The sequence below is a fragment of the Notothenia rossii genome, assembly GCF_949606895.1.
Source record: "Notothenia rossii genome assembly, chromosome: 7".
Taxonomy (NCBI): Eukaryota; Metazoa; Chordata; class Actinopteri; order Perciformes; family Nototheniidae; genus Notothenia; species Notothenia rossii.
Genome location: NC_136905.1, coordinates 107290 through 122158, shown reverse-complemented (window position 1 = coordinate 122158; position 14869 = coordinate 107290). Strand labels below are relative to the sequence as shown.

The following is a 14869-nucleotide window of genomic DNA, read 5'->3' as shown; positions in this document are numbered from 1 at the left end:
TCTCTCATATGTCCCTCACCTGTCTCCCATCTTTCCCTCACCTGTATGTCTCTCACCTGTCCCTCACCTGTACCTGTCTGTCCCTCACCTGTCTGTCTCCAACCTGTTCGTCTCTCTTTACCTGTCTGTCTCTCTTTACCTGTCCGTCTCTCACCTGTCTGTCTCTGTACCTGTCTGTCTCCCACCTGTCTCTCCCTCACATGTCTCTCACCTGTCCCTCACCTGTCCGTCTCTCTGTACCTGTATGTCTCTCACCTGTCCCTCACCTGTCTCTCTGTACCTGTCTGTCTGTGTACTTGTCTGTCTCTCACTTGTCCCTCACCTGTCTCTCTCACCTGTCTGTCCCTCACCTGTCTCTCACCTCTCTGTCCCTAACCTGTCTCTCACATGTCTCTCTGTACCTGCCTGTCCCTCACTTGTCTATCTGTACCTGTTTGTCTCTCAACTGTCTGTCTCTCTGTACCTGTCTGTCCCTCACCTGTCTGTCTCTCACCTGTCCCCCACCTGTCCGTCTCTCACCTGTATGTCTCTCACCTGTCCGTCTCTCTGTACCTGTCTGTCTCTGTACCTGTCTGTCCCTCACCTGTCTCTCTGTACCTGTCTGTCTCTGTACCTGTCTGTGCCTCACATGTCTCTCACCTGTCTGTCTCTCACCTGTCCCTCACCTGTCCGTCTCTCTGTACCTGTCTGTCTCTCACCTGTCCCTCACCTGTCTCTCTGTACCTGTCTGTCTCTGTACTTGTCTGTCTCTCACTTGTCCTTCACCTGTCTGTCTCTCAACTTTCTGTCCCTAGCCTGTCTCTCACCTGTCTCTCTGGAACTGCCTGTCCCTCACTTGTCTATCTGTACCTGTCTGTCTCTCACCTGTCTCTCTGTACCTGTCTGTCCCTCACCTGTCTCTCACCTGTCCCTCACCTGTCTGTCTCTCACCTGTCCGTCTCTCTGTACCTGTCTGTCTCTTACCTGTCCCTCACTTGTCTCTCTGTACCTGTCCATCTCTCACCTGTCCGTCTCTCTGTACCTGTCTGTCTCTCACCTGTCGGTCTCTGTGTACCTGTCTGACTCTCACCTGTCCCTCACCTGTCTTTCTGTACCTGTCTGTCTCTCACCTGTTTGTCCCCCACATGTCTCTCACCTGTCTGTCCCTCACCTGTCCGTCTCTCTGTACCTGTCTGTCTCTCACATGTCCCTCACCTGTCTCTCTGTACCTGTCTGTCTCTCACCTGTTTGTCCCCCACATGTCCCTCACCTGTCTCTCACCTGTCTCTCACTTGTCCCTCACCTGTCTATCTGTACCTGTCTGTCCCTCACCTGTCTATCTGTACCTGCCTGTCTCTCACCTGTCTGTCTGTCTCTCTCTCTGTACCTGTCTGTCTCTATGTACCTGTCTGTCTCTATGTACCTGTCTGTCTCCCACCTGTCTCTCACCTTTCTGTCTCTCTTTACCTGTCTGTCTCTCACCTGTCTCTCACCTGTCTCTCACCTGTCTCTCTGTACCTGTCTGTCTCTATGTACCTGTCTGTCTCCCACCTGTCTCTCACCTTTCTGTCTCTCTTTACCTGTCTGTCTCTCACCTGTCTCTCACCTGTCTCTCACCTGTCTCTCTTTACCTGTCTGTCTCTCACCTGTCCCTCACCTGTCTATCTGTACCTGTCTGTCCCTCACCTGTCTATCTGTACCTGCCTGTCTCTCACCTCACTGTCTGTCTCTCTCTCTGTACCTGTCTGTCTCTCTGTACCTGTCTGTCTCTATGTACCTGTCTGTCTCCCACCTGTCTCTCACCTTTCTGTCTCTCTTTACCTGTCTGTCTCTCACCTGTCCCTCACCTGTCTCTCACCTCTCTGTCCCTCACCTGTCTGTCTCTCATATGTCCCTCACCTGTCTCCCATCTTTCCCTCACCTGTATGTCTCTCACCTGTCCCTCACCTGTACCTGTCTGTCCCTCACCTGTCTGTCTCCAACCTGTTCGTCTCTCTTTACCTGTCTGTCTCTCTTTACCTGTCCGTCTCTCACCTGTCTGTCTCTGTACCTGTCTGTCTCCCACCTGTCTCTCCCTCACATGTCTCTCACCTGTCCCTCACCTGTCCGTCTCTCTGTACCTGTATGTCTCTCACCTGTCCCTCACCTGTCTCTCTGTACCTGTCTGTCTGTGTACTTGTCTGTCTCTCACTTGTCCCTCACCTGTCTCTCTCACCTGTCTGTCCCTCACCTGTCTCTCACCTCTCTGTCCCTAACCTGTCTCTCACATGTCTCTCTGTACCTGCCTGTCCCTCACTTGTCTATCTGTACCTGTTTGTCTCTCAACTGTCTGTCTCTCTGTACCTGTCTGTCCCTCACCTGTCTGTCTCTCACCTGTCCCCCACCTGTCCGTCTCTCACCTGTATGTCTCTCACCTGTCCGTCTCTCTGTACCTGTCTGTCTCTGTACTTGTCTGTCTCTCACTTGTCCTTCACCTGTCTCTCTCACCTGCCTGTCCCTCACTTATCTATCTGTACCTGTCTGTCTCTCACCTGTCTCTCTGTACCTGTCTGTCCCTCACCTGTTTGTCTCTCACCTGACTCTCACCTGTCTCTCTGTACCTGTCTGTCTCTCTGTTCCTGTCTGTCTCTCACCTGACTCTCACCTGTCTCTATGCACATGTCTGTCTCCCACCTGCCTCTCTGTACCTGTCTGTCCCTCACCTGTCTCACCTTTCTGTCTCTCTGTACCTGTCTGTCTCTCACCTGTCCCTCACCTGTCTGTCTTTCTGTACCTGTCTGTCTCTCACCTGTCTGTCACCTGTCTCTCACCTGTCTGCCTCTCACCTGTCCCTAACCTGTCCGTCTCTCACCTGTCCCTCACCTGTCTGTCACTTACCTTTCTGTCTCTCTGTACCTGTCTGTCTCTCACCTGTCCCTCACCTGTCTGTCTCTCACATGTCTGTCACCTGTCTCTCTGTACCTGTCTGTCTCTCACCTGTCCCTCACCTGTCTCTCTGTACCTGTCTGTCTCTCACCTGTATCTCACCTTTCTGTCTCTCTGTACCTGTCTGTCTCTCACCTGTCCCTCACCTGTCTGTCTCTCTGTACCTGTCTGTCTCTCACCTGTCTGTCAACTGTCTCTCACCTGTCCCTCACCTGTCTGTCTCTCACCTGTCTCTCTCTCAGTACCTGCCTGTCACTCACCTGTCTGTTTCTCACCTGTCTGTCACCTGTCTCTCTGTACCTGTCTGTCTCTCACCTGTCTCTCTGTACCTGTCTGTCTCTCACCTTTCTGTCTCTCTGTACCTGTCTGTCTCTCACCTGTCTCTTACCTCTCTGTCTCTCACCTGTCTGTCTCTCTGTACCTGTTTGTCCCTAACCTGTATGTCTCTCTGTACCTGTCTGTCCCTAACCTGTCTGTCTCTCACCTGTCTGTCTCTCACCTGTCCCTCACCTGTCTGTCTCTCACCTGTCCCTCACCTGTCTGTCTCTCACCTGTCTGTCTCTCTGTACCTGTCTGTCTCTCACCTTTCTGTCTCTCTGTACATGTCTGTCTCTCACCTGTCTCTTACCTCTCTGTCTCTCACCTGTCTGTCTCTCTGTACCTGTTTGTCCCTAACCTGTATGTCTCTCTGTACCTGTCTGTCCCTAACCTGTCTGTCTCTCACCTGTCCCTCACCTGTCTGTCTCTCACCTGTCCCTCACCTGTCTGTCTCTCACATGTCTCTCACCTGTCTGTCTCTCTGTACCTGTCTGTCTCTCACTTGTCCTTCACCTGTCTCTCTCACCTGCCTGTCCCTCACTTATCTATCTGTACCTGTCTGTCTCTCACCTGTCTCTCTGTACCTGTCTGTCCCTCACCTGTTTGTCTCTCACCTGACTCTCACCTGTCTCTCTGTACCTGTCTGTCTCTCTGTTCCTGTCTGTCTCTCACCTGACTCTCACCTGTCTCTATGCACATGCCTGTCTCCCACCTGCCTCTCTGTACCTGTCTGTCCCTCGCCTCTCTCACCTTTCTGTCTCTCTGTACCTGTCTGTCTCTCACCTGTCCCTCACCTGTCTGTCTTTCTGTACCTGTCTGTCTCTCACCTGTCTGTCACCTGTCTGCCTCTCACCTGTCCCTAACCTGTCCGTCTCTCACCTGTCCCTCACCTGTCTGTCACTTACCTTTCTGTCTCTCTGTACCTGTCTGTCTCTCACCTGACCCTCACCTGTCTGTCTCTCACATGTCTGTCACCTGTCTCTCTGTACCTGTCTGTCTCTCACCTGTCCCTCACCTGTCTCTCTGTACCTGTCTGTCTCTCACCTGTATCTCACCTTTCTGTCTCTCTGTACCTGTCTGTCCCTCACCTGTCTGTCTCTCTGTACCTGTCTGTCTCTCACCTGTCTGTCACCTGTCTCTCACCTGTCCCTCACCTGTCTGTCTCTCACCTGTCTCTCTCTCAGTACCTGCCTGTCACTCACCTGTCTGTTTCTCACCTGTCTGTCACCTGTCTCTCTGTACCTGTCTGTCTCTCACCTGTCTCTCTGTACCTGTCTGTCTCTCACCTTTCTGTCTCTCTGTACCTGTCTGTCTCTCACCTGTCTCTTACCTCTCTGTCTCTCACCTGTCTGTCTCTCTGTACCTGTTTGTCCCTAACCTGTATGTCTCTCTGTACCTGTCTGTCCCTAACCTGTCTGTCTCTCACCTGTCCCTCACCTGTCTGTCTCTCACCTGTCCCTCACCTGTCTGTCTCTCACATGTCTCTCACCTGTCTGTCTCTCTGTACCTGTCTGTCTCTCACCTGTCCCTCACCTGTCTGTCTCTCTGTACCTGTCTGTCTCTCACCTGTCTGTCTCTCTTCAGAGGGATGAAGGTGATAGAGAACCGGGCTCTGAAGGACGAGGAGAAGATGGAGTTTCTGGAGGTTCAGCTGAGAGAAGCTAAACAGATCGCTGAGGAGGCGGACCGCAAGTACGAGGAGGTACTAATACACACACATACTAATACACACCAGAAATACAAGTACCAGGAGTTACTAATACACACATACTAATACACACCAGAAATACAAGTACGAGGAGGTACTAATACACACACACTAATACACACCAGAAATACAAGTACGAGGAGGTACTAATACACACACATACAAATACACACCAGAAATACAAGTACCAGGAGGTACTAATACACACATACTAATACACACCAGAAATACAAGTACGAGGAGGTACTAATACACACACATACAAATACACACCAGAAATACAAGTACCAGGAGGTACTAATACACACACATACTAATACACACCAGAAATACAAGTACCAGGAGTTACTAATACACACATACTAATACACACCAGAAATACAAGAGTACCAGGAGGTACTAATACACACATACTAATACACACCAGAAATACAAGTACGAGGAGGTACTAATACACACACATACTAATACACACCAGAAATACAAGTACCAGGAGTTACTAATACACACATACTAATACACACCAGAAATACAAGTACGAGGAGGTACTAATACACACACATACAAATACACACCAGAAATACAAGTACCAGGAGGTACTAATACACACATACTAATACACACCAGAAATACAAGTACGAGGAGGTACTAATACACACACATACTAATACACACCAGAAATACAAGTACCAGGAGGTACTAATACACACACACTAATACACACCAGAAATACAAGTACCAGGAGGTACTAATACACACACATACTAATACACACCAGAAATACAAGTACCAGGAGGTACTAATACACACATACTAATACACACCAGAAATACAAGTACGAGGAGGTACTAATACACACACATACTAATACACACCAGAAATACAAGTACGAGGAGGTACTAATACACACATACTAATACACACCAGAAATACAAGTATGAGGAGGTACTAATACACACACATACTAATACACACCAGAAATACAAGTACCAGGAGGTACTAATACACACACATACTAATACACACCAGAAATACAAGTACCAGGAGGTACTAATACACACACATACTAATACACACCAGAAATACAAGTACGAGGAGGTACTAATACACACACATACTAATACACACCAGAAATACAAGTACGAGGAGGTACTAATACACACATACTAATACACACCAGAAATACAAGTATGAGGAGGTACTAATACACACACATACTAATACACACCAGAAATACAAGTACGAGGAGGTACTAATACACACATACTAATACACACCAGAAATACAAGTACGAGGAGGTACTAATACACACATACTAATACACACCAGAAATACAAGTACGAGGAGGTACTAATACACACACATACTAATACACACCAGAAATACAAGTACGAGGAGGTACTAATACACACATACTAATACACACCAGAAATACAAGTATGAGGAGGTACTAATACACACATACTAATACACACACATACTAATACACACACTGTAGTGTGTGACATAGGGTGTTTCTCAATGTCGAGTAAAGCTGCTCCAGAGCCACTATCTCAAGCATGCTACGTCATCGAGTGCTGCCGAAGGACTGTTCCAATCCCCAGCATACTTGGAATTCTACCGAGCCCGGCGTGCTTCGTTTTCAAAATGCCAGGAAGGATTTTTGCCTCGCTTCTGAAGCAAGACGCTCGGATATGGTCTATACTGTAGAGTGACGTTGTGATTGATTGACAGGTGTATACTGTAGAGTGACGTTGTGATTGATTGACAGGTGTATACTGTAGAGTGACGTTGTGATTGATTGACAGGTGTATACTGTAGAGTGACGTTGTGATTGATTGACAGGTGTATACTGTAGAGTGACGTTGTGATTGATTGACAGGTGTATACTGTAGAGTGACGTTGTGATTGATTGACAGGTGTATACTGTAGTGTGACGTTGTGATTGATTGACAGGTCTATACTGTAGTGTGACGTTGTGATTGATTGACAGGTGTATACTGTAGTGTGACGTTGTGATTGATTGACAGGTGTATACTGTAGAGTGACGATGTGATTGATTGACAGGTGTATACTGTAGTGTGACGTTGTGATTGATTGACAGGTGTATACTGTAGTGTGACGTTGTGATTGATTGACAGGTGTATACTGTAGAGTGACGTTGTGATAGATTGACAGTTGTATACTGTAGAGTGACGTTGTGATTGATTGACAGGTGTATATTGTAGAGTGACGTTGTGATTGATTGACAGGTGTATACTGTAGAGTGACGTTGTGATTGATTGACAGGTGTATACTGTAGAGTGACGTTGTGATTGATTGACAGGTGTATACTGTAGAGCAGGGCTATTCAACTACACATTCAGTTGGGCCAGATTTTATAACTACAAAATTCAGCTGGGCCAGACATTCAGCGGCCTGTAAAAAGCGGGTAGTGACACATTTTAAACCAACACATATTACTGCGATGAAAAACATGCAATTTGTATTCATTGTTCATCTACTGTAACAAAGGTAGGTCAAAAAGTGCATAAAAACACAAATAATTAGCATTAATTTAACAGAATCTGAAAAAAAAGTGCACAGTTGTAGCATTACATTTGTTTGCTTTAGAAGTCAAATATTCAGGTTATTTTTTTTGAACCAGGCACATCACAAAGTGCATTTACTGAATACAATAATAGCAGTCTTAATAAATGTCCTCACATACAAAACAAACAGCTAAAGAGCTCCAATGCAACACAAAGAGGTAGTACTGTAGCAATAATATTTTTTCACTTTTCAAGTAATAACAACAAAATCATACGTTTTGGTCCCATTTGACCCAGACACATTACAAAGTGCATTTAAATGAATACAGAAAGAACTGTCAAACCCTTCAGTGCACAAACCCATAACAAGGGATACGGGTAACTATATGAATGAATACTACACTACACGTCTACTGTAGTAAACTAGGTGCTTACTATCACCTCATTTGTGATTTGTCATCGCTGACTTTCTCAATGGGAGAAGGGACATTTTTAGTTTTGAACAAGAGCAGTGATTTTTGGCTCATAGGATGTCAAATGCAATCCTAAGACATTGGTGAAGAGTGCTGTCAGTCAGGGAGCAGCGAGTGCTACTTTTGATTGAGTTCGTGTGTGAAAAGCTTGATTCACATGTGTATGTTGATCCAAACATACTGAGCACACAGATCGCTACTTTCTGAACGTTAGGGAACTGCCGTTTTTTGACATCACTCCAAAACTTCGCTGGCCCGTTAGTGCGCTGCATGTCAATAAGTTCCAGTGTATATTTCCCCTTGTCGATGCAGGGGACCACTTCCTTTGCTCTGGTTGATGCGTCCCCCTCTTCTGCAACAGTGAAGGGGTCTCTGGCAAAGCCCATCATCACCTCTGTGGGCAGAGCAAGTCCATCCAATCGACCGGCAAAGTTCTCTTTCAACCTCGCAATGAAATCTGTAATCACATCCGTGATTTGTGCCGGAGATGTGATGTGTTTGGGGAGCGTCGGAAAATGCAGCATCCGACCCGTGCTCAAGTCGGTCGCGAAAAGGTCCAGCTTGACTTGGATCTGCTCCACAAGATCAATGACCGTTTTGTCTCTGTTTACGCTTCAGAGTTGAGAGAGACATGTTTTAGAGTTGCTATCATAGGACCACCGTTACTAGCACCACTAGATGCACTTTCAAAAAACGTGCTGCGTTGTGGTTTGGTGGTTTCTATGCAACGCGGAGTGTTGCGTTCATGGTCTGTACTAGTGTAGGAATTTGGCTACGGGAGGCTGGGCCACTCGGGAGTTGGTTCTGGGCCGCATCTGGCCCGCGGGCCGCCAGTTGAATAGGCCTGCTGTAGAGTGACGTTGTGATTGATTGACAGGTGTATACTGTAGTGTGACGTTGTGATTGATTGACAGGTGTATACTGTAGAGTGACGTTGTGATTGATTGACAGGTGTATACTGTAGTGTGACGTTGTGATTGATTGACAGGTGTATACTGTAGTGTGACGTTGTGATTGATTGACAGGTGTATACTGTAGAGTGACGTTGTGATTGATTGACAGGTGTATACTTTAGAGTGACGTTGTGATTGATTGACAGGTGTATACTGTAGAGTGACGTTGTGATTGATTGACAGGTGTATACTGTAGAGTGTGACGTTGTGATTGATTGATAGGTGTATACTGTAGTGAGTGACGTTGTGATTGATTGACAGGTGTATACTGTAGTGAGTGACGTTGTGATTGATTGACAGGTGTATACTGTAGAGTGACATTGTGATTGATTCACAGGTGTATACTGTAGTGAGTGACGTTGTGATTGATTGAGAGGTGTATACTGTAGTGACGTTGTGATTGATTGACAGGTGTATACTGTAGTGTGACGTTGTGATTGATTGACAGGTGTATACTGTAGAGTCACGTTGTGATTGATTGACAGGTGTATACTGTAGAGTGTGACGTTGTGATGGATTGACAGGTGTATACTGTAGTGTGTGACGTTGTGTTTGATTGACAGGTGTATACTGTAGAGTGTGACGTTGTGATTGATTGACAGGTGTATACTGTAGTGTGACGTTGTGATTGATTGACAGGTGTATACTGTAGAGTGATGTTGTGATTGATTGACAGGTGTATACTGTAGAGTGACGTTGTGATTGATTGACAGGTGTATACTGTAGAGTGTGACGTTGTGATTGATTGACAGGTGTATACTGTAGAGTGTGACGTTGTGATTGATTGACAGGTGTATACTGTAGTGAGTGACGTTGTGATTGATTGACAGGTGTATACTGTAGAGTGACGTTGTGATTGATTGACAGGTGTATACTGTAGAGTGACGTTGTGATTGATTGACAGGTGTATACTGTAGAGTGACGTTGTGATTGATTGACAGGTGTACTGTAGAGTGTGACGTTGTGATTGATTGACAGGTGTATACTGTAGAGTGTGACGTTATGATTGATTGACAGGTGTATACTGTAGAGTGTGACGTTGTGATTGATTGACAGATGTATACTGTAGTGAGTGACGTTGTGATTGATTGACAGGTGTATACTGTAGAGTGACGTTGTGATTGATTGACAGGTGTATACTGTAGAGTGACGTTGTGATTGATTGACAGATGTATACTGTAGAGTGTGACGTTGTGATTGATTGACAGGTGTATACTGTAGAGTGTGACGTTGTGATTGATTGACAGGTGTATACTGTAGTGAGTGACGTTGTGATTGATTGACAGGTGTATACTGTAGAGTGACGCTGTGATTGATTGACAGGTGTATACTGTAGTGTGATGTTGTGATTGATTGACAGGTGTATACTGTAGAGTGACGTTGTGATTGATTGACAGGTGTATACTGTAGTGTGTGATGTTGTGATTGATTGACAGGTGTATACTGTAGAGTGTGACGTTGTGATTGATTGACAGGTGTATACTGTAGAGTGTGACGTTGTGATTGATTGACAGGTGTATACTGTAGTGAGTGACGTTGTGATTGATTGACAGGTGTATACTGTAGAGTGACGTTGTGATTGATTGACAGGTGTATACTGTAGAGTGATGTTGTGATTGATTGACAGGTGTATACTGTAGAGTGACGTTGTGATTGATTGACAGGTGTATACTGTAGTGTGTGACGTTGTGATTGATTGACAGGTGAATACTGTAGTGAGTGACGTTGTGATTGATTGACAGGTGTATACTGTAGAGTGACGTTGTGATTGATTGACAGGTGTATACTGTAGTGTGACGTTGTGATTGATTGACAGGTGTATACTGTAGAGTGGCGTTGTGATTGATTGACAGGTGTATACTGTAGAGTGACGTTGTGATTGATTGACAGGTTTATACTGTAGAGTGTGATGTTGTGATTGATTGGCAGGTGTATACTCTAGAGTGTGACGTTGTGATTGCCAATGCTGGCACGCGTGCCAGGGGTTGCCGACCCCTGCTGTAGTGTGACGTTGTGATTGATTGACAGGTGTATACTGTAGTGTGACGTTGTGATTGATTGACAGGTGTATACTGTAGAGTGACGTTGTGATTGATTGACAGGTGTATACTGTAGAGTGACGTTGTGATTGATTGACAGGTGTATACTGTAGAGTGACGTTGTGATTGATTGACAGGTGTATACTGTAGAGTGACGTTGTGATTGATTGACAGGTGTATACTGTAGAGTGAGGTTGTGATTGATTGACAGGTGTATACTGTAGAGTGACGTTGTGATTGATTGACATGTGTATACTGTAGAGAGACGTTGTGATTGATTGACAGGTGTATACTGTAGAGTGACGTTGTGATTGATTGACAAGTGTATACTGTAGAGTGTGACGTTGTGATTGATTGACAGGTGTATACTCTAGAGTGTGACGTTGATTGATTGACAGGTGTATACTGTAGAGTGTGACGTTGTGATTGATTGACAGGTGTATACTGTAGAGTGTGACGTTGTGATTGATTGACAGGTGTATACTGTAGAGTGTGACGTTGTGATTGATTGACAGGTGTATACTGTAGTGAGTGACGTTGTGATTGATTGACAGGTGTATACTGTAGTGAGTGACGTTGTGATTGATTGACAGGTGTATACTGTAGAGTGACGTTGTGATTGATTGACAGGTGTATACTGTAGTGTGACGTTGTGATTGATTGACAGGTGTATACTCTAGAGTGTGACGTTGTGATTGATTGACAGGTGTATACTGTAGAGTGTGACGTTGTGATTGATTGACAGGTGTATACTGTAGTGAGTGACGTTGTGATTGATTGACAGGTGTATACTGTAGTGAGTGACGTTGTGATTGATTGACAGGTGTATACTGTAGAGTGACGTTGTGATTGATTGACAGGTGTATACTGTAGTGTGACGTTGTGATTGATTGACAGGTGTATACTGTAGTGTGACGTTGTGATTGATTGACAGGTGTTCCGTAAACTGGGGATGGTGGAAGGAGATCTGGAGCGAGCTGAGTACCGAGCTGAACAGGGAGAGAGGTAAAAGTAGTGTGTGTGTGTGTGTGTGTGTGTGTGTGTGTGTGTGTGTGTGTGTGTGTGTGTGTGTGTGTGTGTGTGTGTGTGTGTGTGTGTGTGTGTGTGTGTGTGTGTGTGTGTGTGTGTGTGTGTGTGTGTGTGTGTGTGTGTGTGTGTGTGTGTGTGTGTGTGTGTGTGTGTGTGTGTGTGTGTGTGTGTGTGTATATTTATGTGTGTGTGCCCTGCAGTAAGAGTCGGCACCTGGAGGAGGAGCTGAAGACCGTCTGCAGCTCCTCAAAGTCGCTGGAGGCCCAGGCTGAGAAGGTAGAGTCTGAACTGTCCTCTGATTGGCTAAAGGCAAACGGGTATGGACTGTCTTCTGATTGGCTCTCTCTCCTTCAGTATTCTCTCAAGGAGGACCGGTACGAGGAGGAGATCAGGAATCTGAGCAACAAACTCAAGGAGGTGAGACCTCGGCTGCTTCTCAGGTCGGTTATTTTCATTTCCTCGCTCCTCGGTCCTCGGTCTCACCGGAAGTTGATTTGTCTGCGCCATCTTGAGTAGCGTCCAGTGGCGCTTATTTTTGCCAGAGGAGTGATAATGGAGGAGCTATAATCGAGGAACCACCAGACCATCCTCCGATGAAATCCTCAGACACTCGCCCCGCCCCCTTACTGTGTATCGTTCACTGATTGGACGATGCAGTGCATGCACTGATCTGATGCTTCTTGACATGAGAGCCGTTTCCCAGCGGAGTGAAGAAAATACATGAACCTCAGGGGAGTCACTCCTCAGTTTATACCATGTTATGTTTCATTCAGTTACAAATATGTGATATATCTGAACAACAAAGTGGGCAAAAATCATTTTATTAATTTATTGGAAACATTTTCATGATCGCTTTTTTCTTTTAAACATTTTAAGAATGGCGTTTATCTTTTTTGAGAATGAGTTCTTATTTTATTTATTGGGGTCTACAACAGATGATACACATGTGTGTGTCAGTAAATGTGTACTAACAGAGGCGGGGGTGTTTGTGAACACAACGGGGAGCTGGCTGCTGTCAGACGATCAGCTGTGCGGCGTCATCACAAACGGACGTCGCTTCACGTGACGCTCCGGAGGAAAGGACGTCCCATTGCTCTGAAAACTCCTTTCCCTGCTTCTCGTGGTTTCCTTGCGTCCCTCCTTGCTTCCCTGGAGGGAGGGACTAAACGCAGGGAAACGACGCAAGTGATCACCTGACCTCCTGTTTACCTGACTTCCTGTTCACCTGACCTCCTGTTTACCTCACTTCCTGTTCACCTGATCTCCTGTTCACCTGACTTCCTGTTCACCTGCTGACCTCCTGTTCACCTGACCCCCTGTTCACCTGACTTCCTGTTCATCTGACCTCCTGACTTCCTGTTCACCTGAACTCCTGTTTACCTGACTTCCTGTTCACCTGACCTCCTGTTCACCTGACTTCCTGTTCACCTGATCTCCTGTTCACCTGACTTCCTGTTCACCTGCTGACCTCCTGTTCACCTGACCTCCTGTTCACCTGACCTCCTGTTTACCTCACTTCCTGTTCACCTGACTTCCTGTTCACCTGACCTCCTGACTTCCTGTTCACCTGAACTCCTGTTTACCTGACTTCCTTCTCACCTGACCTCCTGTTCACCTGACTTCCTGTTCACCTGACCTCCTGTTCACCTGACTTCCTGTTCACCTGACCTCCTGTTCACCTGACTTCCTGTTCACCTGACTTCCTGATCACCTGACCTCCTGTTTACCTGACCTCCTGTTCAATTGACTTCCTTCTCACCTGACTTCCTGTTCACCTGACCTCCTGTTCACCTGACTTCCTGTTCACCTGTTCACCTGACCTCCTGTTCACCTGACTTCCTGTTCACCTGACTTCCTGATCACCTGCTGACCTCCTGTTCACCTGACCTCCTGTTCACCTGCTGACCTCCTGTTCACCTGACCCCCTGTTCACCTGACTTCCTGTTCACCTGACCTCCTGACTTCCTGTTCACCTGTTTACCTGACTTCCTTCTCACCTGACCTCCTGTTCACCTGACTTCCTGTTCACCTGACCTCCTGTTCACCTGACTTCCTGTTCACCTGACCTCCTGTTCACCTGACTTCCTGTTCACCTGACTTCCTGATCACCTGACCTCCTGTTCAATTGACTTCCTTCTCACCTGACTTCCTGTTCACCTGACCTCCTGTTCACCTGACTTCCTGTTCACCTGTTCACCTGACCTCCTGTTCACCTGACTTCCTGTTCACCTGACTTCCTGATCACCTGACCTCCTGTTTACCTGACCTCCTGTTCAATTGACTTCCTTCTCACCTGACCTCCTGTTCACCTGACTTCCTGTTCACCTGACCTCCTGTTTACCTGACTTCCTGTTCACCTGACTTCCTTCTCACCTGATCTCCTGTTCACCTGACTTCCTTCTCACCTGATCTCCTGTTCACCCGACTTCCTTCTCACCTGACCTCCTGTTCACCTGACTTCTTTCTCACCTGACCTCCTGTTCACCTGACCTCCTGTTTACCTCACTTTCTGTTCACCTGACCTCCTGTTCACCTGACCTCCTGTTCACCTGACCTCCTGTTCACCTGACTTCCTGTTCACCTGACTTCCTGATCACCTGATCTCCTGTTTACCTGACTTCCTTCTCACCTGACCTCCTGTTCACCTGACTTCCTGTTCACCTGACCTCCTGTTTACCTGATTTCCTGTTCACCTGACTTCCTGTTCACCTGACTTCCTGTTCACCTGACCTCCTGTTCACCTGACTTCCTGTTCACCTGACTTCCTGCTCACCTGACCTCCTGTTTACCTGCTGACCTCCTGTCTAACCTCCTGCAGGCAGAGAGCAGAGCGGAGACTGGAGAGCGAACAGTTTCCAGACTGGAACGAACCATCGACAGCCTGGAGGGTGAGACAGTTTCTGCTGGGTCATAC

The 14869-nt window shown here is 46.6% G+C and overlaps 1 protein-coding gene and 1 long non-coding RNA gene across 3 annotated transcripts in view; one reads left to right on the top strand and one right to left on the bottom strand.

Moving 5' to 3' along the window:
- Nucleotides 1-14869, top strand: part of LOC307047341 (uncharacterized protein) — a 36100-nt gene that overhangs the window by 20032 nt on the left and 1199 nt on the right. For both annotated transcript variants that reach the window (XM_079694257.1, XM_079694256.1), the window contains exons 4-8: nucleotides 4807-4924; nucleotides 11861-11931; nucleotides 12156-12231; nucleotides 12310-12372; nucleotides 14774-14843. In XM_079694257.1, the coding sequence (XP_079550383.1) occupies nucleotides 4807-4924; nucleotides 11861-11931; nucleotides 12156-12231; nucleotides 12310-12372; nucleotides 14774-14843 (398 nt within the window). The remainder of the gene's footprint in view (nucleotides 1-4806; nucleotides 4925-11860; nucleotides 11932-12155; nucleotides 12232-12309; nucleotides 12373-14773; nucleotides 14844-14869) is intronic.
- LOC307047346 lies at nucleotides 12503-14767 on the bottom strand. Its single transcript, XR_013810396.1, has 2 exons — nucleotides 14494-14767; nucleotides 12503-14445 (listed from the first exon to the last, which is right to left on the bottom strand). It is a non-coding gene; the product is annotated as an uncharacterized lncRNA (long non-coding RNA).